This window comes from Lissotriton vulgaris, chromosome 10, assembly GCF_964263255.1.
Source record: "Lissotriton vulgaris chromosome 10, aLisVul1.2, whole genome shotgun sequence".
NCBI lineage: Eukaryota > Metazoa > Chordata > Amphibia > Caudata > Salamandridae > Lissotriton > Lissotriton vulgaris.
In genome coordinates, this window is record NC_141698.1 from 1,008,344,843 (window position 1) to 1,008,372,473 (window position 27,631).

Here is a 27,631-nt window from a genome sequence, read left to right on the forward strand (position 1 = left end):
GTCTCTGATTCCTCCGTGTCCGTTTGCGCCCCCTCGCCACCGGGTTCCGATTCTTCAACAATGGGGCCGCTTTGTGAACCAGACAGATTAGACACCATCTCCAGTACTCCTCGCCGCTCCGCCATTGTCTCCACAGTCGAAGGCTTGCCTGGTTTGCCGCGGCGGCTGCGGAGTCTCTTGGAACGACGTTGTTGACCAGGTTCCATAGCCAACTGGGAGGACGAGCCGAAGCCATCTTTGCCAGCCCTATAGAGTTCGAGCCAATTACAGACTTCCTCCGGGGAATCAAAGAACTGGGTTTTGTCGTCAATGATAATACGGAGCCTTGCAGGAAAGAGGAGTGAGTACTGGATACTCTCGCTCCGGAGCTCGCGCTTGACCGCCAGGAAAGAGGCCCGTTTCCGTTGGGTCTCATACGTGTAATCCGGGAAAATGTTCACCTGGCTATTCTCCACCTGATAAGGGCCATTATGCCTGGCGGCGTCGAGGAGAAGGTCTCTGTCCCGAAAATGCAATAAACGCGCCACCACCGGACGCGGGGCGCGGCCCTGTTGCGGCGGCCTCGCAGGCACCCTGTGTGCCCGTTCCAGGGTGTAGAAGGAGGACAGACCCTCCGGAGCCACCGTGTCCCGGAGCCAAGCTTCCAAGTAGGCCACCAAGTCGCCATCCTCAATCTTTTCCGGTAGGCCCACCACCCGAATATTGTTCCTTCTGTTGCGCCCTTCAGCGTCCTCCGCCCGTTTTTCCAAGGCATCGATCCGGGACAGGGCATCCTTCATTGTCGCGGCCAGGGTCTTCTGCACTGGTTCCAGTACCTTCACTGAGCTCTCTACCTCCTTAACTCTGTCCGAGAGCTTGCCGTGGTCTGCTCTGAGGAGGCCCAAGCTCGTCTCAACCTGGGCGATGTCTTGCTGTAGAGCTGATCGCGTGGTTGCGATCGCCTCCAGGACCCGGTCAAATTGTTGTTGTAGGTGGGGACCACCAGAGCTCTCCGGGTCAACTTGTTCATCCTTATCCGGCACCTCCGTGTCCGAGGCGGCCGGGGTGGTCCCTTTGGGCCCCCTCGGTTTCCCCATGGCGGTTGAATCCCGTGGAGGAAAGTTCGTCAGAGGCACTACCAAGTGTGGACGTCGACTACGGCACTCCTGGTACGTGGCCGTTGTACAGAGGGCCGTCGATCGTCGTCGCCAAGGCCCACCACTCCTCCGACTATTCGGGCCGTGCCGCCGCCGCGTCACCGGAGGCCAACGAGGGGGAGGCGGGGGCGATCGGCGCCAGTCCGGGTAGGCCCGCCAGGCCGAGGAAGACCTCGAATGAGAATCACCAGTGCTGCCGGAAACTCTGTGGCGCCAGGTCGCTGTGCTGCCCATGAAGTGCTCGGGGCTCCGGCGAGTTCAGGCACTCAGTGGGGGGCAGCCGGGTGTTTCTCGTGGCATCGTCGTTCCACTCAGGGCCTCCGGTCATCCATGAGCTGCTCTCGTCGAAAATTCGACCAACAATCCGTCTGGGGATGGCCACAGTGCTCAGACCCTTCCAAACCATCAACCGGACTAACGCTTCTCGGGGAGATAGGATGTAGAGAAGATGCGCGGAGCTCTGCTAGGCATCCATGGGTCTGGGGTCTCGGCAAAGCCATCGAGAAGGTCCGGGCGCCATCTTGGGTCCCGCTCCGCGGTCTCCGTAACTTCGCTTTTTCGTCGAAACAACCGGTTTTCGAGTGTCACCGGGTGTCCCAGCAGGTCCCCTCAGACCCGATCTTCGGTTTGTGGGGGTCGGGGTGCCCCACGGTCTCCGATCTGCAGGATCAATGCGGGCTCAGTCCCGGAGCCGAGCTCTCAGGCGACCATAACCATCGGCGTCCAAGCCACGCCCCCTTTTTTGCTAAGTTTCATTAGTATAACTGCATGAATGTCGTCTGTATCTAAGGTGATTTGCGTCCAACTGCGAGTTGCCATTGTCTGGTAACTATGATAGTGATGAATACTACTTAGGAAGATTCACTTTATTTATTTTTAAGTTTTTCTTCTAGTTCAGGTGCGTTGTTCATTGGAAGAGCCTTAACTTCCCTTTTGAAGGCAAATGTTGAGGGACTCAGTCTTGTTTCCATAGGTAGGGAGTTCCAGATTCTCGGGTCAATGCCAGAGAATGCGCGATTGTAGGTTTTCCGTTTTTTTATTTCTTCGGCTTAAGCAGCAGTGTGTTGGTTCTCCTTGAGGGCCGGTTGCAACCGGAGAGTTCTAGTTTATTTTTCAGGTTGAGTGGGGTATTGAAGTGTAGGGCCCTATGGGTCATACATGCAATTTTTAAGTGGACCCCTGCCTCAAATGTAAGCCAGTTAAGGGGTTTCAGGTCTGTAGAGATGTGGTTGGTTTTCGTAGAACCAGTGATGAGTCTAGTCACAGTATTCAGTGATGCTTTGAGGGGGCCAAACTAAGTGTTGGCAGACCGCATAGAGTAGCACTGCCGTATTCTAGTCTAGAGATGACCACTACTTGCACTGCTGATTTGAAGTCATCTTGGGGAAGGTTGGGGTTGAGTTTTCTTAGGATGCTCAGTTGGAAGGTCGCTCCTTTGGTAGATGCTCTGACGTGAAATTGTATATTAAGGTTCTTATCTAGCACAACTCCCAGTGATTTAGTGGTCAATGATGTGTGGTGTGCAGTGGAGAGCGGTGAGGTTACTTAGATATTTCACAACAGTGGGGGTTTGCTTAGTGGGTGAAATGAGGAGGAATTCAGTTTTAAGGGTGTTTAGTTTGAGGTGGTTGGTGGTTAGCCATTTTGGGATTTTGAGCCGGGTTCCGTTGAGGGACTTGATATCTTCGGGGAAGGAAATGTTCATGTTCAGTTAGGTGTCATCCGCATACATGTGATATTGAATGTTGGATGCTTTGAGGATTACAGTCAGTGGTTCAATGAAAAGGTTAAAGAGTGTGGGGGAGAGTGAGGATCCTTGAGGGACACCCAGAGTGCAGGGGCTGGAGTTGGATAGAGTTCGATTGGATTTGACTCTTTGCGTTCTGTTGTTGAGAAAAGAGGCAAACCATTTAAGGGCCGTGCCTGAGAGCCCCATCATGCATTCAAAAAAGTTAAGTAGATTGTCATGTTTGACAGTGTAAAAAGCAGATGAGAGGTCAAGTAGCATTAGTAGGCATGCTTCATTCTGGTCAAGCAGAGTGAGAGCATCATCGTTCTATATGAGTGATGGCTGTTTCAGTGCTGTGGCCCGTGCGGAAGCCCGATTGGAATTGGTCGAAAAGTTGGAATTGCTCAATGTGTTTGCGCAGCTGTTCATGTACACATTTCTGCAGGAGTTTTGCAAGGGTAGGGATGTTTGTGATTGGTCGATAGTTATTCCGGTCTTCAGGGTCTGCCGTGGGTTTTCTGAGAACTAGTGATCCTATCATTTCTTTGAAGAAGTTTGGGGGAAGGGGTTCTTTGAAGAGATTTGAAGGCTTCTGGGTCAAGGGTATGTTGAGGATGGCAGTGTCATTGAGGGGCCTGAATTGACTCCAAGAGGCATTGTTTTTGTGGGAGAGACAGGGCGGCGTGGGTAAAGAGGAGTCAGGAGAGGGTGAGATTTCGATTAGAGTAGACTTAAGATCGGATTCGATCTTCCTCGCCTTTCCGAGGAGGAAGTCAGCAACAGCTTGGCTGAGGGCAGGAGACGTGCAGAGATTAGATATAAGTGTTATTGAATTGTGACTTAATCAGCTCAAATAGCCGTTTCAGGTGATTTTTGTCTTTTTTCCAGTTGGGATTTGAAGAAGGTTTCTTTTGCCGTTCTGAAGAGTTTGTTGGCTCTATTTCTTTTTAGTCCTAGCGATTTTAGAAGAGCAGATGATGGAGGGGATCTCCAGGCGTATTCTGCTAATCTCAAGCTGCGTCTGTCAGTATTTAGGCTGTCATTGAACCATGGTTTGGAGTCTTTGATGGGTATTCTTTTTAGTTGGAGTGGGGCAGTTGCATTCAGGGCAGACATCATGGCGTTATTATAGTGTTCAGTGAGGTCGTGAACTAACTGCTACGACATCTAACTGTGAAAAGACATTATATTTTTTATTTCATGATATAGTGGCAGGTACTTTTCTTCTGGCAACTGTGCCTTTTGTCTCTAGCCTGGCTAGACATGGCTTTACTGCACGCACAGCTAAACATGTCCACTAGGATGGACCACACAGTGCTGGAACTACTCTCCATGGAAGCAGACCATTGGACTAATTCTTGCCTGACTTCAGGCAATCCAAATGTATTTTCCGTACCCTGCTGCCTTCGCCTGCAAGCCACATGTTCTGGAATAGGAAAGGACACAGACTTCCCACATATAGTGCTCTCATTGTGTGGGTTATGTCTAGACTAATGGCTTGATTTATAATTTGACGGACAGGTTACTCCATCGCAATGGTGACACATATCCCGTCCCACGAAATATAAATCTCATAGGATATTATGCGATTTATATTTAGGCGGGCGGGATATCCGTCCCCCTTGTGTGGAGGAACCCGTCCTCCTAAATCTAAATCGGGCCCTAAGTCTGGTCAGAGCTCCAGGCCCTTCATAAGTATTTTCACAGTGCTAAATTTGGGCTAATTCTGATGGTACTCCAGGCACTACATAAGCGTTTTTGTAGCACTAGGTCTGGGCTGAATTGTGTCAGGCTCCAGGCATTTCCCGTACAGTGTCGTCCTTGCCTTCAAGTCACATGTAGAGGCACGGAAAAGGCCAGACGCCTCCCTGATGCTAGGGAAAGCTAGACGTGGGTAAATGCACTCATTTGTATGGATCTGTATAACTAAGATGACTGTGATTAGGATATTTTGAAGAATGGACTTTGACCAAGTCAATCCTCCCTTCATTCTGTATCGCTTCTCACCACCCTTCTCCTTCTCTCACCTAACGCCAGGCAGCAGTGGCCCATGCAGGTAAGAGCAGTGTGGCCAGGTGGGAGGGGAGGGGGGAATTTCGACAGACGACAGAAAAGTAATTATTTATTTAATTTTCCCTCGTGGTCGTTGGCCGAATCCCCCCCCCCCCCCCCCCTCCTAACCTGGCCTTTCCTCCCCACTGCGCTTACCTGCACGGGCCACTGCTGGCTCCAGGTTTATGTTCTCATGCTCTCATTGACAGCAGCTGAGACCAGTGTTATACAAGTGTTGTATGTACATACAGGTGCACAATACTTTACATTCATACACATGAAAGGAGGCTTTCTGGTGATATGAAAACAGAATGCATGGAACACTGGTGGACTGTGAAACTAGTGCTTCTTCTCGAGTTGTTTTTATGCCCCTCTTTCCTTGGTCAAGCTCTCTTAGCCTTTAGCATATATGCTGAAATATATTCCTTATTAAGGCATTTAGTTAACCATTTATTGTCATTCGTTATCTCAGTGAACTTTTCTTCTTATGTTTTTGACCTCAATATTCCAGTATGCCTTTTATACAGTTCCTGCATACTTAAAAGTATGTTTGCTTTCTTTTCAATGAGTGCTTATATATTTTTGCTGGTATTGGGCTTGTAATTGCTATTAACTAACTGATTCTGTTTTCACAGATTGCTATGATAAAAATCGTGGCTCCAAGAATGGCCACTAAGGTCATAGACAACGCTATCCAAGTATGTGGAGCAGCTGGTGTATGCCAGGATTTTCCATTAGCACTCATGTGAGTACAGTCAATTAACAATGTTAATCTCACAGAAAATTGTGTAAACTATTGGCCTTGTTTAAACCTCAGCCGGAGGCCTTTCAGCCAGCCAGGGTGTCCGAGATCACAACCCCTGCCACTGTGCTGAAGGGGGCCGCATACCAAATTTGGCGATTCCCACCTGCCTGGCATACATCTCTCTACTGTACATGGAGTTTCTGCCACTGTGACTCCCATCACAGCAAGTCAGAGAAAATTAATTGCTCCAAAGAGGAGTACAAAGAGTAAATGTCCACAACTCCTGGAGAGCATTCCCCCCCGCCCCCCCATCTCCCATACACATGGGAGGCCATCTAATATTTTCCTGTATTGCGGAAATTGGCAGGTAAAAGATACAATGGTAATCATATCCTAAATAGGGCAGGATCACCTGTCACTGTGACCCAGCAGTCCATAGAAGATTTGACCACTAGGTCGGTGAAGGCTCAGGTGAAGATAACTCAGCATTATCCTCAACTATAAGTTGAGCAGTAAAAAACAGGGGTTAGCAGGGTGAGGAGCACCCCTTAGACAAACCTTAAATAAGGCAATATAAGATGAAAAGATAAAGCATGACACTGGTATACCAGATCTTTAGAGACTACAGGATACATGGAATCAGATTTCACTGCCTTTTTCAATAACAGCTCTGGTGGTTCTGTGACATTAGTGCTGCAGTTATGTTGAACAGAGCATAGTGGGCCAATGGTTGAAAAGACTTGTGAAGCTTTATGGCTTTAGATGTTTAGACTGGCATCTTCAACTCAAAAAGTCATCTACCTATTTGTAGATGTTTACTTGTTAAATGTGATTATTAACTTGAGTGAATGGTCAGCATGGGTATGTTCAGTTTTGGTCATCTGTGGTGGCCGTAAGCCATTAATTATGTAGTCAATATTCTGGCTGGATTGTCTTACAAATCAGACCAATAAGTAGAGCTCTCCTATGCAGAGTAGTCTGTCTGCTAAAACAGTCAGTTAGAAAACCTGGATATTGTGTCTTTTTCCTTGGACTAACCCTTTCAAACATGAACTTTTTCTGATAAGAAAACAATAAAAAATGTGATTTGTCACTAAAGAATACTGCAGCCTGTTTGATAATAAGTAAGATTAGTCTTCTTCTTTTCTGAAAATTTGCCACTGGTTACTAGTGAAACTCAAGGTAGACTTTAAGGCATTTTGCACAATTATTAGAGGAGTCGACCTAAAAACCTAGCCTTACATCATGGTAGAATGCCGGAATTGGTAGACAGTCATTCTCACATATTGGAAATCTAGAATGGATGGTGAGACATTTTCACAGTAGGATAAGCTACATAATAGTGCTAGACTGCATGAACGGGTAATGATCTTTACAAACACTGAAAACAAATTTGAGTGAGTTTGCTGTTCGTTGTCTCTAGAGTACAGTGGGATCTGATCTCTGGTAGTTGGAGGGTTGGTTCCAGTGGCTTTTTTCTAGTGATAGAAGTGGATCGGTTGACATGAAGCAGTATTGCTCCTAATGTGGTCAATTCTGTGGGTTCATATTGTTGAAAATGTTGTAGTACTAAGTTGTTCTCCGGTTAAATGCAGTTGAGTTAGAGGATGCCCTCTTGAGTCCTGTGTATTCCGCATGTGAGTGCTATGTACCTACAAGAAAATAAACAACAATATCCCAGCTGGTGTTATTTGGAAGGCAATTTGAACAGGTATACTGGAAGTATTACACACACAGAAACAAGGAGACTCAATTAATTTTTTAAGCGTGCTCATGGCATCGTATATTTAAAGAACAAAGAAAACATGTGATATACAGTTTTGACAGCACTGTACGTCAATAAATAACAAAACAACCCGAATTGGACTTGGTGCTAAACATGTGAAGGTGATACAAGAAGTGGCGACGCAAGTGACAATTGTGATCAGCAGGAATGGCGCTTGGTGTCAAGGTGCTTGAATATATACAGTGAATCAAGTGATAGATGTGGCTCAATATAAATTGCAATGCGAAAATCTTGGTAGATTTGATGTGTTTTTTTGATAAAGCCACACTGGGGACTGCGCCATCTATTGCGCTGAACGGTCGACGACGTTTCGATCGTCTTTCGTCAGGATCATCTTCAGGACCGGGTTGTAATTTGAAAACGGTGCTGTACAGCGAGGAGAGGGTGAGGGTGGGGGAAGGGAGGGTGGAAGGCAGGCACATGCTGCGCCCCTACAAATCTTTCACAGAACCACCCCTCTTTTCCTATCAACGCAGAGAAAACCTAGCCTCACACTTGTACATGCGATCACATGGCCAGATAAACCAGCAGACAAACATACCATCACCGCCTCTTGGGGACTCGCACCCATCATCGGACACTACAAATGCAGTGTGTGCGACCTCACTCTGAATACCAAGGATTTCAAATATAATGACAAAACATATTAACTCAAAAACCACACCAACTGCAGATCACAGAACGTGGTATACGCCATCCACTGCCCATGCGACTTGATCTATGTGGGCCATACCACACAGATGGTTAAGCAAAGAATCATTCAATATAAAAGTCGTATCAATTGCAAAGTCCTCACTGCACCTTTGGTCACACACTATTTGGAGATGAATCACCGAGATACTGACATTAACTGGCAGGTGATAGGCAAGCTGACGTTACCAACCAGGGTGGGAGACATGAAACCCTTCCTGAACAGGTGTGAATGCAAATGGATTACTTTATGCAACTCAGTGAACCATGGTCTTAACACAACTGATGAATGGAACAGCGCCATTGCTATCTAACCATTCCCTGCTCTTTAGAAACCGACTATTGATTACCCTACTGAACCGCCTAAACACCTCTCAGGCAGCGACTTCTTGCCCTCTATCTGTATCACGATTTTCTGTCCTTTCATGTTGTTCCTTCCCGCCATACAAAAGTTTGTTGTCCCTTTTTAACATTAATTGCAATTGTTCCCGAACTGTGAGATGTATTCCTTCTCCGAATCGATTTGTTTGTTGCCTTCTAACGGCTATATGAACACCATGACACCAGTGATATTGAAATACCCTGTTTCCCATGTTGATTTCCTCCAATTGAAATGTTCCTTACTGTACCATTTGTGTCATATTGCTAATATATCTTTTCCTCAACTTCCGTCCTCCACCTAAATCGGAATGACCAATTCGACTCATTATCTGCCTATCTGTCCTGTCATACACTAATTTGCACTTTTAATTCACAATGTATATTTCAATGTTTATATATCCCAATTGTGAGATCTATTGCAACTTCGCATCAGCTTGTTTATTATTCAATGGTTAAATGAACACCATTGACAAAGGGGTGTTGAAATACTTTATTGTTCACCAGGTCTCATTCCACTCTCTCGCCGTCCCTCCTTCCTTCTCCCCGCCCACACGTCTCATTCAGCCCCTCACGTCGCACTTACCCCACCTCCACCCACGTGACCACATCACGTTCACATCCCGGAAGCAGCCATGGTCTCTTATTGATCGGCCTCCTTCCCCTCCTGGTACTCTGCACACAGACGTGGTGAGTCTATGCCGTCCCCCGCTGATTCACTCAGCATGAGGTAAGCCAACTTCGCCCGACTGGCCATGTACCGACATCCAGGAATCTGTTGCCCGCAACGGAGCACTTTCTCAGCTCCCTGCCTCCGTTTATTTTGTTTCAAGTTCGCTTAATACAGGCACCGCCCACCGAACCTCCATTGATCACCAACAGTGGATAATTCACCGCTTTACGCTGCTCCGCTCAGTTCTAGGTAAGCCCTAACCCCCCCTAGCGGCCATACTCCCACATCCAGCATATTGTAGCCCGCAGCGGAGCCTCTTCTGAGCTCCCCGCCTCCGTTTACTTTGTTTCAGGTGCCTTTAATCCAGGATCCTCCCACCGCACCTCCATTGAACTCGTGCATGGGTCAATTCGCCTCATAGAGTTTTTGGCACCCGCTTCGAGATACCACTACATAGCCAGGTAACCCTATTGGCGCACCTCTGCTGTATCGATCGCTCCCCCACATAGTCCGTTCGATCATGGTTGTTCCACTCATTACACAGGTTCTCCCCAGACGTGATTCACCACACTCCAATCGAGCCGTCCTGACTCTCACAGCTCCTCTCAGGTAATCCATTTCACCTCCCCTCGCTGCAACCCGGTGATGCCACTCAGCCTCACCGATCCCTTCCCATCCTCAGTCCGACTCTACATGGTGTCTCCCTTACCCTGCAGGTGCTCCGTAGACGCGAGTTGCACCGCCCTACTTGAGTCGTCCCGCACCCCTCTGCTTTTACCGTGACTCAACCTTTTCCCGTCACAACGCCACATGCCAATCTACCTCCTTAGGCTCAGTCTGGTCTTTCCAACGGCCATAGGCACATGCCTTGCATTTCTGCCTTCTCCCTCCCACGTTCCACCGCCCACCCTCCATCTTCCTCCTTCACCCCTTCCATCAGGGTCCACATACCCTGTTCCCCCCTCCTACCGTCCCAGACCCCTACTCCTCCCTTTGTACTAACCTCCTCACCACTCCTCTACCTGCTCCACCTCATTTACATAGCCTCATGTAATGTCACCCTCTGGCCAACCCCTCCCCTTGCAGCCCACATCACCGCCGGGCTCTCGCGCTTGCGCCTGCCTTCTACCCTCCGTTCCCCCACCCTTGCCCTCTCTCTTTCCTCCCTGTACAGCACCGTTTTCAAATTACAACCTGGTCCTGAAGATGATCCTGACGAAAGAGGATCAAAACGTCGTCGGCCATTCAGCGCAATAGATGGCGCAGTCCCCAGTGTGGCTTTTATCAAAATAACACATCAAATCTACCAAGATTTTTCGCATTGCAATTTATTTTGAGCCACAACTATCACTTGATTCACTGTATATATTCAAGCACCTTGACACCAAGCGCCGTTCCTGCTGATCACAATTGTCACTTGCGTCGCCACTTCTTGTGTCACCTTCACATGTTTAGCACCAAGTCCAATTCGGATTGTTTTGTTATTTATTGACGTACAGTGCTGTCACAAGTGTATATCACATTTTTATTTGTTCTTTAATTATACGATGCCATGAGCATGCTTAAAAAACTAATTGAGTCTCCTTGTTTCCGTGCGCGTAATACTTCCAGTATACCTGTTCAAATTGCCTTCCAAATAACACCAGCTGGGATATTGTTGTTTATTTTCATGTACTTACCCTAATCTCAACGTGGTTTATGGGTTACACTCCTGTCGTTTTTTACAATCTACCTACAAGAGACACATTTGGCTTTCTGTCTGTTTTGTTTGAATTTGGCTTAATTAACTGTTGTGCTGAATCCAAGGCTCAGCTCTGAGGATTATCCAACCACACACCATGGTACACATTGAACATGACTCACAATCTCTTTAATTTATTTGATTTGATTATCCGGTCCATCAGAAGCCAAATGAGATATTTTAAGGCAAATGAAAGACTGATTGCATTTGTTCACTTTTTATATTTTTGAGGGTGCATGCCTCGATGCTGTTAAAGTCATCTAGGTGGTGTAACACCAACGGCCTAGTAATTTTCACTCCATAGATAGGCTAGAGGAATAGAATTACCACTGAAACCTGAATCTCATCCCGGGCTTTGAACCAGTGAAAATGTATTATATTCCTGGCTAAGACCCACCACAAAAAAATTGTTGTTTGCTTTTCAGAGCAAGATAATTCTTTTTATCCAGAAACGGATATGCTTTGGTCACTTAGTTTTAATTGATCTGCTCATCTTATCTGCAGTTGCAGATTTATTTCACTGTTGCCTCACTAAATGTGTGTTATGTTGAGAAATCACTGGTGCCTAGTTTTGTTTATGTGCACTAAATAAGACTGCTGATAATACCAATCCTTGGGTCCTTAACATTCCACCTTTTTTTCAAAAACATGATCCAACAGCTTCCTTTTTGTAGAGTGCAGACAAAGCGAAATGAGTGAAACTAACCAAAGACAAAACTTTTAAAGTAGCTTCCTCTTAGGCTGCCACTATTTTACTGCTGTGCCCTCTGTATGTGGTGTAAACAAAGACCTGGAGTTGGAGAAACCATTCTCACTTGCTTCGAGCATGCAGATAAGTGCCTTTTTTGGCTATCAATACATTTGCAGGTGTCTGTTGGTGGATTTACCGATGGTTTTTCATCACCCTTTAGTATTTCTTAAAGTTTATTAAATATGCTTCAATCATACAGGGTCCTTGCAAATATGATATATATCATCATATTATTTCTTTATTTCGGCAGTACATGCCATAAAAGACAAGCATACAATCATAAAAACAACATTTGTCCAATCTTTAAAAACATTAAAAACAGTATCCATTTCAGCAATCGAAGATCTGGAAGACAGGGATTACCAAACAATCCATTGTGTTTACAAAAATCAATTAGATATATGTCTTTATAAAGTGCATATGCATTAACAGTTTTGAATAACATTCAGCACTCCCCTACATTTTAGCCACACCGCCGCCAAATATTTAGCAACAGCAAAAACAACTACAGATGACAAATCCGTTCTCAGTATGCGTAAGGCTTGCATACAAAGTGTGATTCGCATGTTTTTGCATAAGGGCACCAACCAGTACCTTCTCGCTCTCCGATATTCACTTAAATCGGGCCAATCTTGAAACTATAACTTGCACCCCTTGCTTAAGACTGAAACACATGCTGTATGCGCTGATCATCTCGGCAGTGGTGGTAGGCCTGCTGGTATTGAAGAGGCTACAGTGAACAATGCTCTCAAAATATCACCCAGCAATGGTAAACATATCCATGCACAAGTATACTTCTTTTACATGAGTACAGGAAAGAGCATTTCAAACAAATCATAAGAAATTAATTATGTTACTTAATAAGAAAAATAGATTGGGCAATTGCCAAAGACTGAGGAGTTCAGAGATGACCGTATATCCTAAGTGGGTAGTAATAAGAAGATTGCTAACTCTTTAACGTTTAAGGGATTATTCAAGGAGTTGATGGAAGAGAGGGCAGCCTCGGGTTAGGTGTTCCGGTGTGGGTGGACTCTGGACTAAAGAGGCGAGTTTTGAGAGCAATCCTAAAGGCACAGAGAAAGGGTGTGGTCTGAATTCAAGTAACACAGTAAATATGGCGAGCAAGTGAGTACTAAGATTTATATCAAAGTAAGGGGGAATAATCAACAAATCAATATGAAAGCCATCGCACGCATCTTGCACTTAGTGAAAAGTAATCAGGTCCATAAATGGCCGAGAGAGGTGGACTAGCATTTGGGAAGAGTGCAAATTTAATTAATTACTCTGTCAAGGTGGAAAAAAGTGTACTTTGGGAGTCTCACAAACAAGCTATTGTTTCGGTCTCACTCTCTTTTAGAAGTGTGTTTGAATGACTTGGAGTTGTACAATAAGAAGTAAGAAGAGATTTGTTTGGATGATGATTACTTGATATTTTGATGCGTGGGTTATTATTGTGTCAGGGAGCACCACAAGGTTCCTGTGAGAGGGGTCAGTAGTAAGATCACGAGGGATAAAGATAACTAGGGTCAGGAATAATTTGTTAAACAAAGCAGGAAAATAGATATTCTGTGTTTTGGATAATTTGAACATGACATATCGTAAAGCCATTGAGTGTTTGATTGCGGCAAAATAGTTCAAAACTTGAGGGTATAGTTGAGGTGTTAGTGAGTGGAAGGAGAACAAACTATAACAGAAAAAGTTGTGTCTACGGAGATGATGCATGCAGAGAGAGAGGGACAGATTGCTGAGTAATAGCAGACCGAGTAAGAACTATTTAGAGGTTAGAGGATAGCCATTGAAGCTATCATAAGTACTGAGAAAGATTAAGAATGTTGAGTGGGATCTAGTGGTCATCTGTATCAAAGGTGGCCCTTAGGTTGAGGAAGGTGATTATGGCTTGTTGAGACATGAGAGAAAGCTGTCTCAATAGAGGACTAAAGCTTTATGATTTGATACCAGGAGGGGTCAGAGGCTCCACAAAATAGTTTGGTGAATAGAGGATGTTGTTAAAAATGAGGATGAAGTGATGCAAAGGACTACAGGAAGGGAAGTGATCCTTCTTTAGCCTTTATGTTCATGATGCAACACATCATGCAGGCCAGCATGGGTAAGGATGATAACCAGGCTTTTACAAGAACAACAATATTGAGAGATAAAAATATTCTGGCTGAAAAATCGAGTTCAAAATTTTGTGACGGTAAGTATATATAGTTAGGTTTAGATTTGCTATACTTAAATCAACATCCATGTACCTTAAATATATGTACCATCAAGGTGCATACCATCACAATATTTTTGTACTCAGTATATTGCAGCAATATTTTTGTGTCTCCTTATTCTGGTAGAATACATTCATAAACGTTAAAATATTTCATCATATTTTCAGGATCGTGGAAAAGATTTTCTTGAATAACATTTTCATTTCTAAAAGAAAACATACTTATGGAAAGCATCATTTTCAATCTTGTTAATAGACCCAGTAAGAGCTGAATGTTAACACTACAAAATGCATTTGGCTGTTTCACTTGTTTGTGGTGTTAAGATGTAAAATGGCCAGATTACTGCTTGGACATTTATTTGTGAGTAAGTACCAAAACTACAATAACGAGCCAGTAGAGAAGAGGCAATGAGGACCCAGCTGGAATGATTGGTTGAGAATTCTGAAACTTGATTTAGTCTAATCATATCCATCTAGTACCAATTTGTCTTTTGGTATACTCTGGGATACTGGAAGATGATTGGACGTGCTCCTTCTTCATGAGGTACTACCAGATGGAGGCGGATTGATTAAGACCTTTCCTGTATCCCTGATCAATCATTTTTGTCTTTGCTGCTGCAAAGCAGGCTTTTGTTGTTGCTGCAGCCTTTGTACTTTAATATTTGAAATGGCTGGTGGGAGAAGCGATCGTCGGGCTTGGACCGGTACCACTGATGCAGCCCCACGTTGGGCGCCAACTGAAGGACTGGGTTCTGCTAAGACCCAGCGGTGCCAGGGATAACACCTCAAACCTTCGTGGGTAACCTGTTCCGGCGTACAAATGACAGAGACATGGGACACTTCCTTCGGCGTCAAAGATTCGAGGTTTATTACTGCAGGGAACACAGAAGTCACAAGAAGTACAACATGTGTAAGTCGTGGAGTCTGATTCGAATTGCTACTGTGGGTCGCTCCTTCTTATACAGTTTTTCCTCATAGGTTAACATGGTACACAAAGGTTTACAACTTGGTTCCCATCATAAAAACCATAAGGGGTTGCTTTCATGTATTCAAGGCCCCGAACATAAGTACGGAAACGTTTGGTGGTTCCCAACTGTAAAAACCCATCTTCCCACCATTAGTACATTCCAATCAGCAGTAAACAGATCGAAGAAGGAACAGAAACAGGTGCAGAGGAAGACAGAAACAGTGGGGAGATCGGAAAGGGTGTAAAAGGGGTGGTATCGGGAAACACGAGCTGCAGGCATCAAAGGGACGTGCCTAATGAGATGCACGACTGAGACAATAGACCGACACGGCAAGATGAGCCTCGAGCGGGGCCATCTGCCTTTTAGTATCACCCCCCTCATCATAAAGACACTTTCAAAAGAAACGTGTCTTCCGCAAAAGTCTTGGGAATCCCAGGGTCGCAAAGCGGACAGCGTCCGTTTGCTGGCTACTTGAGGGCAAGAGACAAAATGGATGCCGCATCTAAGATGGAACCCGTGGGCTCGGATGTAGAAACCCACGAAACAAACGAACGGTTTAGGCTAGCACAGCGAAAACGCGCACACCCACTAAACTCGTCATTTGCGGTTCATAGATACCAGACTCGACCATATTCGTGCGAGTCGAAAACACCACTTACGATCGTCACGGAACCTCAGACACTCCTTTTGCCCTCATGTAGGCAAGCACTAGTCGGAATCATACTCGATATTCATCAGACCATCCAGATGTTGCTGCAACATAATTCTATCCATCAGAGTTCCTTTGGTAACAGGCGGCTGTCTTATACACGTCGTAGCACAGAGGCCACATAAGGCAGGACCACACTGCACACAAAGACAACACGTGAACAGGAATGCTACAACAGCCCCGATGATCATCAGAATTTTCCAACCCCAAGTCGACATTAGGCCCCAAAACCACCCAAGTAGCGTCCAATCCCCTACGTCCACGTGTATGGACTCGGAGATCTTATGCAACTTCGAAATGGCTTGATAGACAGTCGGAGCGTTATCTGGGATGAAAATACAGCAGCTCGAATGGATCACCTTACATACTCCACCTCGATCTGCTAAGACAACATCTAAAACCATACGGTTTTGTAATGTCATAAGCCTATCCGCCTGAAGTTCTGCTGTAATGTTGCCAAGGGCAGTGGCAGTGATATTAGCTGTCGATTCCACTACTCGGGTCAACTGTCTCAGGTTCCTACTATTGACCATAGGTCCCCAAAACGGAAAGAAACCCTTGAAAAAGTCTCCTGCCTCTTGACTGGCAGTGTCCTCTTCGCTAATCACGCCCCTCACAATTCGAGTCTTGTGGTAATCAGAGGCGACTGTAAAAGTCGGTGGCAACAAATTTGCAATGTAGCATGTGCCCGCAAAGTCGGAGGGCAACCACGTGTACGCACGATCATGACAAACAAAGTACGTACCCTTGGCAGTCAGAAACACAGGGGAAGAGAGCATCGGCAAGACATACGTCTCGGAGCAAGCACTCTCTCCAAGATGTGCTCTCGGTCTTCGGCCACGACCTTTTAGACAGAAATTACCAAGGTGGGGTACGATCCATATTGGAGACGAGCTTCTAAGCTGTCTTTCACCCATGAGCGCACTATACTCCGCCTCACTCAGATCCCTATAGGCTCGCACCTCTTCCTCTGGGATGAGCGACGGCTCATAGATATCCCTATCTAAATCAGCGATCGCTATAGCCAAAGGCTTGTGGTACGGACCGGGACCAAAGTGCGAAGGACGTGGCTCTCGATTGGGGTAGGAATCTAGTGCACTTCGAAACATTGTTTGGAATGCTCGAGCTGAACCCTGGGAACTATAAGGAAGGACCAGGTATGGAATTCCCTTATCGGTGGTATGTGGCATCAACCCACACACCCAACAATTGGTAGTGTTAACCACCAACTGATGTTGATGAAGGAGCTGAATGAAGGAATGGTTCATAAATTCCGCACGTCTAACCTGCTTGTGTTGGGGTAAGATGTGGAAGGAATGAGGAGAAACAGTGGAGGTAGTTTTAGGTTCAGGAGAAGGGGTAGGTGAGGCAGAAGGCAAGAACGTCAATATCAGATAATACACCCCACCCACCAATAGCGAAGAAACAGTTAGGAACAGAAGGAACACTTGAAACATGAAGCATTTGGTATGAGTGATTTGCTGCAACTTGAATCTTTGCGCCTGAGCTTGTTCCAAATCCACTAGCTTAGAGAACGGCATCCTCTAAAACCGTCCGCAACGTCTCTTGACGCACTTCGTTCTGTGTAGCAGTAGTCAATCCCCAGGAGTTCCCAGGAACCGACAGCCTTTGACCTAGTGTCAAGACCTACTAACCAGAAGGAAGTACACGCGCGGCCCTACGGCTCACCCGAATGCAAGGTATTTATTTACAAATATATACAAAATCTCCTAGCTGTGGAAGCAAAACACATATGTGGAAACAAACTCACAATATTTACAAAACCAAAATCATACGAGTGTTTTCAGACTGAATGGTATCAACGGGGTAATGCGGATGTCAAAAGGGGGAAAGCAAAAGCTTTCTTTTATTAGTCCTTGCGATTGGATCGCAAAAAGTATCGGCTTCTCCCGGGACGTGTCTGTTCATCAAACAACTGATCCGATGGTGGGACAGAGTTCTGCTGATCAGTCAATTGTTCAGTTCTTGAGTTTCTTGATGGTAAGGGTTCAACAATGTCGTTCTGCTGCACTGAGGGCTCTCCAACAGGCTGGGCGTCGCTAAAAGGGACAAATGTCTGTGCCGTTTCTGTTTCCGATGAAGCAATGCCTTTCCTCACCCACGAGTCTGCTGATAAAGGTATAGGTACCTTTTTGGTGTGGGTGGCATGCACCCAATGCTTACGACCTTCCAAACGAACAGCAGTCCTCGTGGCGAGTAACACCTGGTAGGGTCCAGTAAAGCGAGGTTCAAGATTTCGTTTTCTTCCGAAATTTCGGGTTACCACCCAGTCTCCGGGCTGGAGCTGGTGGCCTGGACCCTCCGTCTGCGTCGGCAGTGCTTGAAAGACCTGTTGATGAATTAACCTCAGTTTAGCAGTCAGATCATGAAGATAATCGATCAACATTGGGTACTCAAGATCTGAAAACACACTCGGTCTAGGGACCCCCCAAACATTTGCAGGACGACCGAACACTATTTCGTAGGGACTGAGCCCTACTCGGGAGTGTAGGGTCGCCCTAGTTGACAAAAGAGCTAGAGGCAAAGCGTCAGGCCACGAAAGACCAGTCGTAACCTGAATCTTCGCCAACTTTAATTTGAGCGTGCCATTATACCCCTCAACCAAACCCGCTGACTGAGGATGATTGGCGCTATGGAATTTTTGAGTAATTCCAAGGCCCTTACACACACTCTTCATCACACTCCCCACAAACTCACTTCCGTTATCAGACCATACAATCCGTGGCATTCCATACCGAGGAAAGTATTCCTTCAGTAGGATTTTCGCAGTGGACAAAGCAGTGTTATCTTTGAGAGGGTAGGCTTCAATCCATCGGGAGAATGCGCAAACCACAACTAAAACGTACTTCAGGTTATTGCATCGCTCCATATGGATGAAGTCTAGCTGAATTACTTCAAAGGGACATGAAGGGGGAGCAAAATGGCCAGGAGGTGTAGGGGTTACTTTTCCAGGGTTGTACATCATACATATCATACAATTCTTGACCAATCTCTCAGCACATTTAGTAATACCATCATTCTTCCATACAGGGGATAACAACTTGCAGATACCTTTCGCACTGATATGTGCCAAGCCGTGTGCCATCGTCACAACAGCCAGCACATACGCATCCGGCAACATCCATCTCTTATGCTCCGACAAATCAATCCAACAACCATTCGCATCCAACTTTCCCGTACTCTCTTTCCACTTCGTCTTTTCAATCTCAGTGGCCTCGTTCTGTATCGCTCTTACACTCTCAATAGTGTCCTCACACATACCAGTTTCTGCAGGCCACCTTACCGAACTCGTCACATACATTCTCGTGCTAAGGTTCCGGGCAGTCTCTTTAGCAGTCTCATCCGCAAACGCATTCCCACGACCAACATCATCTATCACCTTTTGATGCGCACTACATTTAACAATCGCCACCTGCTCAGGCAAAGTAAGTGCATCCAAAAGATCATTCACAAGCTGTCCATGCTGAATCTTAGTGCCATGCGACGTCATAAAACCTCTCTCTCGCCACAATCGTCCAAAGCTATGGGCGACGCCAAAAGCATATTGGCTGTCGGTAAACACATTCACCCGTTTCCCTTTTGACAACACACACGCTCTAGTCAAGGCAATCAGTTCTGCCGCCTGGGCAGAATTCTGATTCAATCTCGCAGCTTCCACAACCGTACTCAATGTCACTACAGCATACGCAGTCGTTACATCACCATTCGGCAACTTAAAACACGACCCATCCACATACAGAGTCCCGACGGGATTTTCTAAAGGAGTATTTTTCAGGTCCACACGACCCTTTGTTTCCTCCTCAGTTCGTAAGTAGCAGTCGTGAGGCGCTACTTCGTCTAACTCCATAGTAATCGGCAACAACGTCGCCGGATTCAGGACATTACAGCGCTTTATCTGAATGTGACTTGCCAGAAGCGTCAACTCGTACCCAGACAACCGTGCACTCGTCAGGTGCTGGGTTTTCGTACGATTCAAGAGAGTGTCAACTGCATGCGGAACCATCACCGTAAGCATATTATCCATGACCAATCCTGCAGATTGTCGGATGGACACCGCAGCTGCCGCTGTTGCCCTCAGACAACTTGGCAATGCTCTTGCTACTGGGTCCAAGGTCGAGGAAAAATATGCACATGGACGCTGCTTACCGCCGAATTGTTGCGTCAAAACACTCAACGCACAACCTTCCCTCTCGTGAACGTATAGTGTAAACGGCTTACTGTAGTCAGGGGTACCTAACACAGGAGCCGAACACAACGCGTCACGCAGTTCAGAAAAACTTTTCTGACATTCTTCCGTCCATGGCAAAGGAGTTGGAACATCCTTGCATGTAAGAGCCACCAATGGTTTCGCTAGCAATGAAAAATTTGGAATCCATTGCCTGCAGTATGACGTGATACCTAAAAAGGCACGCACATCTCTCTGAGTTGTTGGCACAGTCATACGAGCAATCGCTGCAATTCTCTCTGGGGTCAACCTTCTTCCCTCCTTTGACAATAAGTGACCTAGATAGGTTACTTCTTGACAACAATATTGAAGTTTAGAAGGAGACACCTTGTGATGTAAGTCACAGAGATGTTGCAACAACGATACCGTAGCGATTCTGCAAATGTCCTGAGTGTCTGCAGCCACCAATAAGTCATCGACATATTGGATTAAGGCCGTACCAGCCGGCAACATAAACGCATCAAGTTGACTCTTCAAGGCTTGGCTGTATATCGATGGACTCTCACAGTAGCCCTGAGGAGCACGTTTAAACCTGAAACTGCGGCCACCAAGAGAGAAACCGAAAAGGTCCCTACTCTCTTCAGCAATCGGGATGCTGAAAAACGCATTTTTCAGATCGATCACTGAGAACCAAGATGCAGAGGCTGGAATCAGAGTTAGTAGAGCCGTAATGTCAGGCACCACAGGGAACTGAGGAATCACAATTTTATTCACCTCCCGTAAATCGATAACAAAACGATAAACAGGGGGTTTCGATGGATCAGTGCGTTTCAAAATGGGCAGCACAGAGCTATTGCACACATTTCCCCGAGTCTCTTCGATAACGTCTTTTTCGATCAAATCGTAGATGATGGCTAACAGTGCTCGCTCGCCATCAAGGGAGATACGATACTGGGGAATACGTGGCAAACGCACATTAGATTTCAGATGAACAACATAAGGGGAAATGTCGAGCAGGCCCACGTCATTGGGACCTGTTGCCCACAAAGATGCAGGAAGAGAACTCAATTCCGGCGGAAGCTTGTCGATGGATAAGTACATAGGAGAGATAACTCTCTCCCCCAATATAAGCTTTACTCCCGCAGGAGAACAATACAAAGTCGCATACAGACGTTTCAGCAAATCCAGGCCCAAAAGATTCTAACCACAACCGGTAGTCAAAATCAAAGGAGCTTTCAGCTCACGAGGCCCAATTGTAAGGGGCAAAAGGCGCGAAACTGGATTACTAACAGGGGCGCCAGAGAATCCAACGGAAACATTTGTTAAGCCAGACAAAGGTGCGCCAGGGAGTTTCGAATGCATGATGGAACTTTTCGCTGCACCAGTGTCCAACAGAAAAGGCTCAACGACGCCCGAGGTGGCAACTGCGACGTAAGGCCCACTCTGATCGACCGGAACTGATACTACTCCCTCTCTTTGTCCATGGCTGTCCTAGTAATTACCATCATCAGTGTTCTGATCAACATAATAATCGTCTACATTATACTGAGCAGATCTGATTTGTGATGATCCACGCTGATCAAAACAGTTGTTAGAATCGGAAGAATTATTGGACCGGTCAGTCTGAACACCACGGCCTCTACCGCGTGATGCTTGTTGGGGGCCGCTGCGACCTCCTCTAGATGAATTACCGCTGTTTCGATCGCGCAAGACTGGACAATCGAATTTCAGATGACCCTCGTTCCTACAATAGGCACACTGATTGTACCCCAATGAAGATATGTCAAAAGAGGAGTCATTTCGAGATTGTGATCTATTCGACTGAGACTGCGATCTATTCCGCTGTTGCGAATCGTTCTGATTCGAACGTGGAGGATACGCTTGCTGTAACAGCACTTTCGTTTTGAGTTCTTTCGTTTTCTTATCAGCACGGTCATTCTCTTCTTTCTCTCTGTTCTCATAATATTGTGCTGTAGCCAATATTTGAGCAGAAGTAGAAACAGCCCACGCACTTTCAGAATTACGCAATTTGTTGCTTAAGTCAGGCAGCAAATTTGAGACAAACTTATCCACAAACAATCGCTGACCACCCTCAGTACCCATATCTTGACCACTATGATCAATGAATGCCTCCTCAAATCTCGTAAAGAAATCAGAGACACTCTCGTCCTTCTTCTGTTTGCAGGCGGACAGTTTGTCCCAATTCACCTTCATGGCTGGCATAAGCGTTTTCATAAGAGTGATAATTCTCTGAGGCAAAGCTGTAATCAGCTGTTCAGGTTTAGCCCCACCAACTTGTAAGGCATCAGCCGCTATAAGAGCAGCCCAATCACCACCTAATTCTGCCACATGGTTTTCTTGACGGATCTTTGCCCATACCGGTTGCGGTACGACATTACCAAACAGCATATCGATATCGGCAAGATTCATTATCGTAGCATCCACAAGCTGCGATAATTCTTTGTAATACCCTGCAGGATTTTTGCGAGGGTCAGGCAAAGATTGCTTTACCTGTAAAACTTCCGATCGTTTCCATGGAAGATGTATCCATACTCTCTGAAAGTGTGGCGGAATAATAGGAACAGCCTGTGCATCACCAGGCATCCACACTGGTGGAACTTCGCGCATGGGATACTGACCAGGCGTTGCTGACGAACCCTCAATATCTTCTACAAACAATGCTCTAGGCATGATAGAAGGACGGAAAGATAGCAACTGCTCGACAGCACGTCGAACATTGCTACCCACTATCATTCCGTTCGCAAACTGAAGCTGAAGATTAGTTAGAGCAGTCAATGTTTCATCAGACGCATCGACCGATATTTGGTCACGCAAAACCTTGCACATCTCCTCAAACACGAACCTCTGTGTCGGTACGTTGAACTGAGAGAACGTATCAAGTACCACACGTGGAGGATTCCTAAGGGGATATTTCATCCAAGCCATCGCCATATCATATAGACAGTCACGTTCCCGACTACCGGGAAGCTGAATTCGTCTTTGGGGACCGTCCGAACCAGCGGACTCAAGAATCGGTCCAAGAGAATGGAAAAAACTAGCAGCAACAGAAGGGACACGACGTCCAGTAGACGGGGTATTAGAGTAACACAACGGGGAAACAAGAGAAGTATCAGAGACAGAAGGAACAGCAGAAGTAACCAGAACAGTAGAGGCAGTGGAAGCAGGAGTATGAGGAAGTACAGGCGGAGGAGCAGTAGGGACAGAAACAGGCAGAGGAGCAGGAACAGTTGGAGGTACAGGAACAGGAACAGGTTGGGGAACAGGTACAGGAACAGGAACAGGGGGAACCACAGGAACTGCGGTACCCTGTGCATATGGAGGTGGTGACTTCATGAGATAAGACATTAAAGAGTCCTCTGTACCTTCCTCCTTTTAATCTGTATCCGCCGGTAAAGCAGGATAGCACTTGTCTACAGACATACGCTGCAATCTATCGAAAACTTCCTTTTCCTTTTCCTCCTTATCTCGCTGAAACTGCTCTGCGTTTCTTACCGTAGTAATAATACCTTCTCTCTTATTACGTTTAATTTCTTTGATTTCTTTCTGTTTGGCTTCTTTACGCCACAACCGAAAGGAATCAAACATGGCCGGCCTTGCTTTCCTCTGAAACAATTTAGCTTCAAGATTATCTAAAATCGGGGTCTCAAAACTACCATGAGGTGGCCAACTAAGCTCACCATCCTTTTTAGTATAGCGAACCCAACACTCATTGAATGTAATCGGACCTAACCTGTGCTTACTATACAATTCATAATTTGGAGTTCCAATCGGAGGTATCGGACGCGAGTCCTCCAGTCGGGAATCCGCACCACAACGACCAAAGCAACTGAACAAAGTACTACGGCTAGGCATCCTGCACACTAACCGAGTTTCACAAACTTCAAGGGTTATAGGATTAACAATGTCCCTGCAAAGAGCAAAAACTCTCGGTTTTTGGCGACTGCAGACGTCAAATATCACAACAAAGAACCAAGTACTAAGAACCACAAATGCAATGGAACCATGCAACAACTAAGCACCCACAACTAAGGACTCTGGGAGCGACCCACAAATACTTAACTCAAAGATCGATGGCGTCACCAGGAAGGCCCGTCTATTGTCTCGCTGTACCAAGGTCTACGCCAGGCGCCAAAACAGGTCTACAGTCAGGGCAGCAGTCCGTCGCAGCCGTCAGGAGGCGGGAATCTTCGCGGAAAAGTCGTCGGGCCACTTGTTTCGACAACAGGATCGATGAAGCGGGGTGCACCTTCCCTCGGAGATTTCACACGAAGTTCCTCACGATCGTCGGGCTTGGACCGGTACCACTGATGCAGCCCCACGTTGGGCGCCAACTGAAGGACTGGGTTCTGCTAAGACCCAGCGGTGCCAGGGATAACACCTAAAACCTTCGTGGGTAACCTGTTCCGGCGTACAAATGACAGAGACATGGGACACTTCCTTCGGCGTCAAAGATTCGAGGTTTATTACTGCAGGGAACACAGAAGTCACAAGAAGTACAACATGTGTAAGTCGTGGAGTCTGATTCGAATTGCTACTGTGGGTCGCTCCTTCTTATACAGTTTTTCCTCATAGGTTAGCATGGTACAGAAAGGTTTACAACTTGGTTCCCATCATAAAAACCATAAGGGGTTGCTTTCATGTATTCAAGGCCCGGAACATAAGTACGGAAACGTTTGGTGGTTCCCAACTGTAAAAACCCATCTTCCCACCATTAGTACATTCCAATCAGCAGTAAACAGATCGAAGAAGGAACAGAAACAGGTGCAGAGGAAGACAGAAACAGTGGGGAGATCGGAAAGGGTGTAAAAGGGGTGGTATCGGGAAACACGAGCTGCAGGCATCAAAGGGACGTGCCTAATGAGATGCACGACTGAGACAATAGACCGACACGGCAAGATGAGCCTCGAGCGGGGCCATCTGCCTTTCAGTATCACCCCCCTCATCATAAAGACACTTTCAAAAGAAACGTGCCTTCCGCAAAAGTCTTGGGAATCCCAGGGTCGCAAAGCGGACAGCGTCCGTTTGCTGGCTACTTGAGGGCAAGAGACAAAATGGATGCCGCATCTAAGATGGAACCCGTGGGCTCGGATGTAGAAACCCACGAAACAAACGAACGGTTTAGGCTAGCACAGCGAAAACGCGCACACCCACTAAACTCGTCATTTGCGGTTCATAGATACCAGACTCGACCATATTCGTGCGAGTCGAAAACACCACTTACGATCGTCACGGAACCTCAAGGTGGCAACCATAGTACACACTTGAACACGACATGGGCTGACAGTCCTGATGAGTCTTTTCCACAGTTTATCATATGGTTAGCGATGACCGTTCTTTCAAGGCTCCCTGGAAGTCCTTCACGTTTCTCTTTGGCGGTAGACAGCAAACAATCAGAGTACCTGAAGTAGCAACTAAGGAGGGTTGTGGAGGTTACCACCCAAAGTAATGTAGAAACTGGCAAACCTTTGTGCGTTTAGGGTATATATGTTTGCACTGTTTGTCGGGAGAAGGAGATGACCATGACAAAGTAGGAAAAACATTTGTGAAAACAAGAAACAGTCCCGTAATCCAGAAATAATTCTCCCAGGACAAGAATTCCTAATCTACAATCTTGAAATTTTTGTCCTGCCTTTTCTTTGTTGTTCTCTGGGAAGACAGTACAAGAAGTATATCTGTTGGGTGTTGCAAGAGCCTGGATAATGGAGAAACTAGAGCTCTTATTGGAGATTTACGTTGCAAGGCCTCAAAAGTGAAAAGTATCTGTATTTACAGATATAGGTATCAATGTGAACTTTTCTCCCACTCTATTTGTGATCTCATAAAATAGTAAAATCTTTTCAAATAGAGAAATCCCTGGTGAAATGAATGCAGGTCACATGAAACTGAAATTTTTCAATGATCACACCTTTATCTGTTGTGACATGCCTGTGACATCCCTTCTCCCTTGATCACGTATGTCCATGAGGAACAAGACTTTCTATTACGAGGTCTTCTTTTCTTAGGTCTCTGAAGCCTCTGGCATGAGCCAACCATGCGGTGGGAGAAATGTTATGGGTTGTGCTTGTGGTTGGTAGGGGCACCATTATAAGCTAGATATATCTTCCATATGGTTTGATGGCTGATACATTGACTTTGTCCTTCTCATTGCCTTTGTGTGCTTCAACATTTCTCTGCAGTATGCTGAATCTGAACTCAAGGTAAGGCAATTGCCTTTTGGCAAGTTGCCTTAGCATTGAAACTCTCAATAGTGAATCCTTTAATGCTGCGAGAGAACTTTAATGTCAAAACATACCAGAATACCAAACAAAGGTGCTCTTGACATCTAGCACCTCAATGTCAAGCGTGAATTATCATGACGGTGCTACTTCTGCTAAGATACTCTCATACTATCGGAATGGAGATCCAAAGTTTTGAGTTGAAGCAATTGCTAGTCCTTGTCCTTTCACTTAGGCGAAAGTCTGAGATATATGGATTTTTTTCTCTTCCACGGCTTAGACCTCCGGCAAGTTCCTCTTTCTGACTTTCAGTCTCGTATGTGCTTCAATAATGAGAGGTTTGAGACAATACACATTAACCGAGTCCCATCTTATCTCAATCATAGGAGGGTCATTTATCAAATAGTTAGCATAATACCTGCAAAGGCCTTGGAGAAGAGTTACTTATTGATAAGAGAAATTGAAATTCTTAATTCCAGAAATTAGTGAAATCGATAGCTGCTTTTATCAGCCCTCAAATTAAGACAGAGATGCAGTATAAAATGGCATTATGATGATAAAATAGGTCTAAAAAGCACAGCTAGGTTCTGGCTTCCTTGCTCTGTATAAAAGCAATAGCACAATTCTAGTATGAAAAGGGGATGCTAATACGCAAAGATGTCAGTTTATTTTATTAGGGTTGTGTGTGAGGTTGAAGTGAGGTTTCTGCCAGATATATTTTAAAGTATATATAATGTTGTTTTATAATGTGTGTTACCAATATTGTATTGTTTGTAGTAGATCGAAGTAACAAAGATTACAAACTATCTGTTGCAGGTACGCTCTTATTCGTACTTTACGTATAGCGGATGGCCCAGACGAAGTTCATTTATCAGCTGTCGCAAAAATGGAGTTGAGCGAACAAGCCAAGCAACTGATGGCGAAAATGTAAAACTGCGCAACTGATGCGTGCGATAAAACAAGACCTGTATGAGGGCAATCATTATCATATTCACAAAATGCCAGTGTAGTATGATTTAGGAGCCGGGGCTGAAAATCATTTCGAATGAAAAAACTGACGTATAACTTTAAAGAATACTTGATAAAATACCCCTGCCATTAAATAGCCTTACAAATTGTGAATGGGCTTAGTAAGCTATGAATAAGAAAATGTAATTGTGTTAGAGTGATAGGCTTAATCATTTTGTCTGACACTGTTTGAACAATGTTGGTAATTAAGATGCCTGGTAATTTAAATGTCTGACATACTCTTGCCATGACTGGTAGAACTCTATTCCTTCAACATAAACTCCTTTTGTAATTATCCCTAACATGATGTGCCTTAATTTCATTTTTAATAACTGTATATTTGTAATATTTTTCGGCTACTGAATGTAGCCATACGGAACATTCATAAGTAAAATAAAGATGACTTCATCCTAGTTATTTATTTTGTGTGTTTATAATTAGTAATTTCCACTTGCTTTTCAGATGCTCTCGTACATAATATACCAAAGATATCTCCCCTCAAAATACAAAACTGAACTTCCAGGATTGTGTGTTCTAGATGCCAAAGCTTGGCATCGTCAATCTACAATGGAGCACAAAAGTATCCCTTGAAGCAGAGCATAAAGTCAAAGCAAAATGGTATTTT

At 45.4% G+C, this 27,631-nt stretch overlaps 1 protein-coding gene across 1 annotated transcript in view; it reads left to right on the forward strand.

The window, feature by feature from the left end:
• The window catches only part of ACAD11 (acyl-CoA dehydrogenase family member 11), a 399,787-nt gene extending 372,368 nt beyond the window's left edge, over positions 1-27,419 (forward strand). The window contains exons 19-20 of the mRNA XM_086942043.1: positions 5,553-5,662; positions 26,815-27,419. Coding sequence (XP_086798169.1) covers positions 5,553-5,662; positions 26,815-26,929 — 225 coding nt within the window. The 3' untranslated portion in view covers positions 26,930-27,419. The remainder of the gene's footprint in view (positions 1-5,552; positions 5,663-26,814) is intronic.
• Positions 27,420-27,631: the final 212 nt, after the last annotated feature.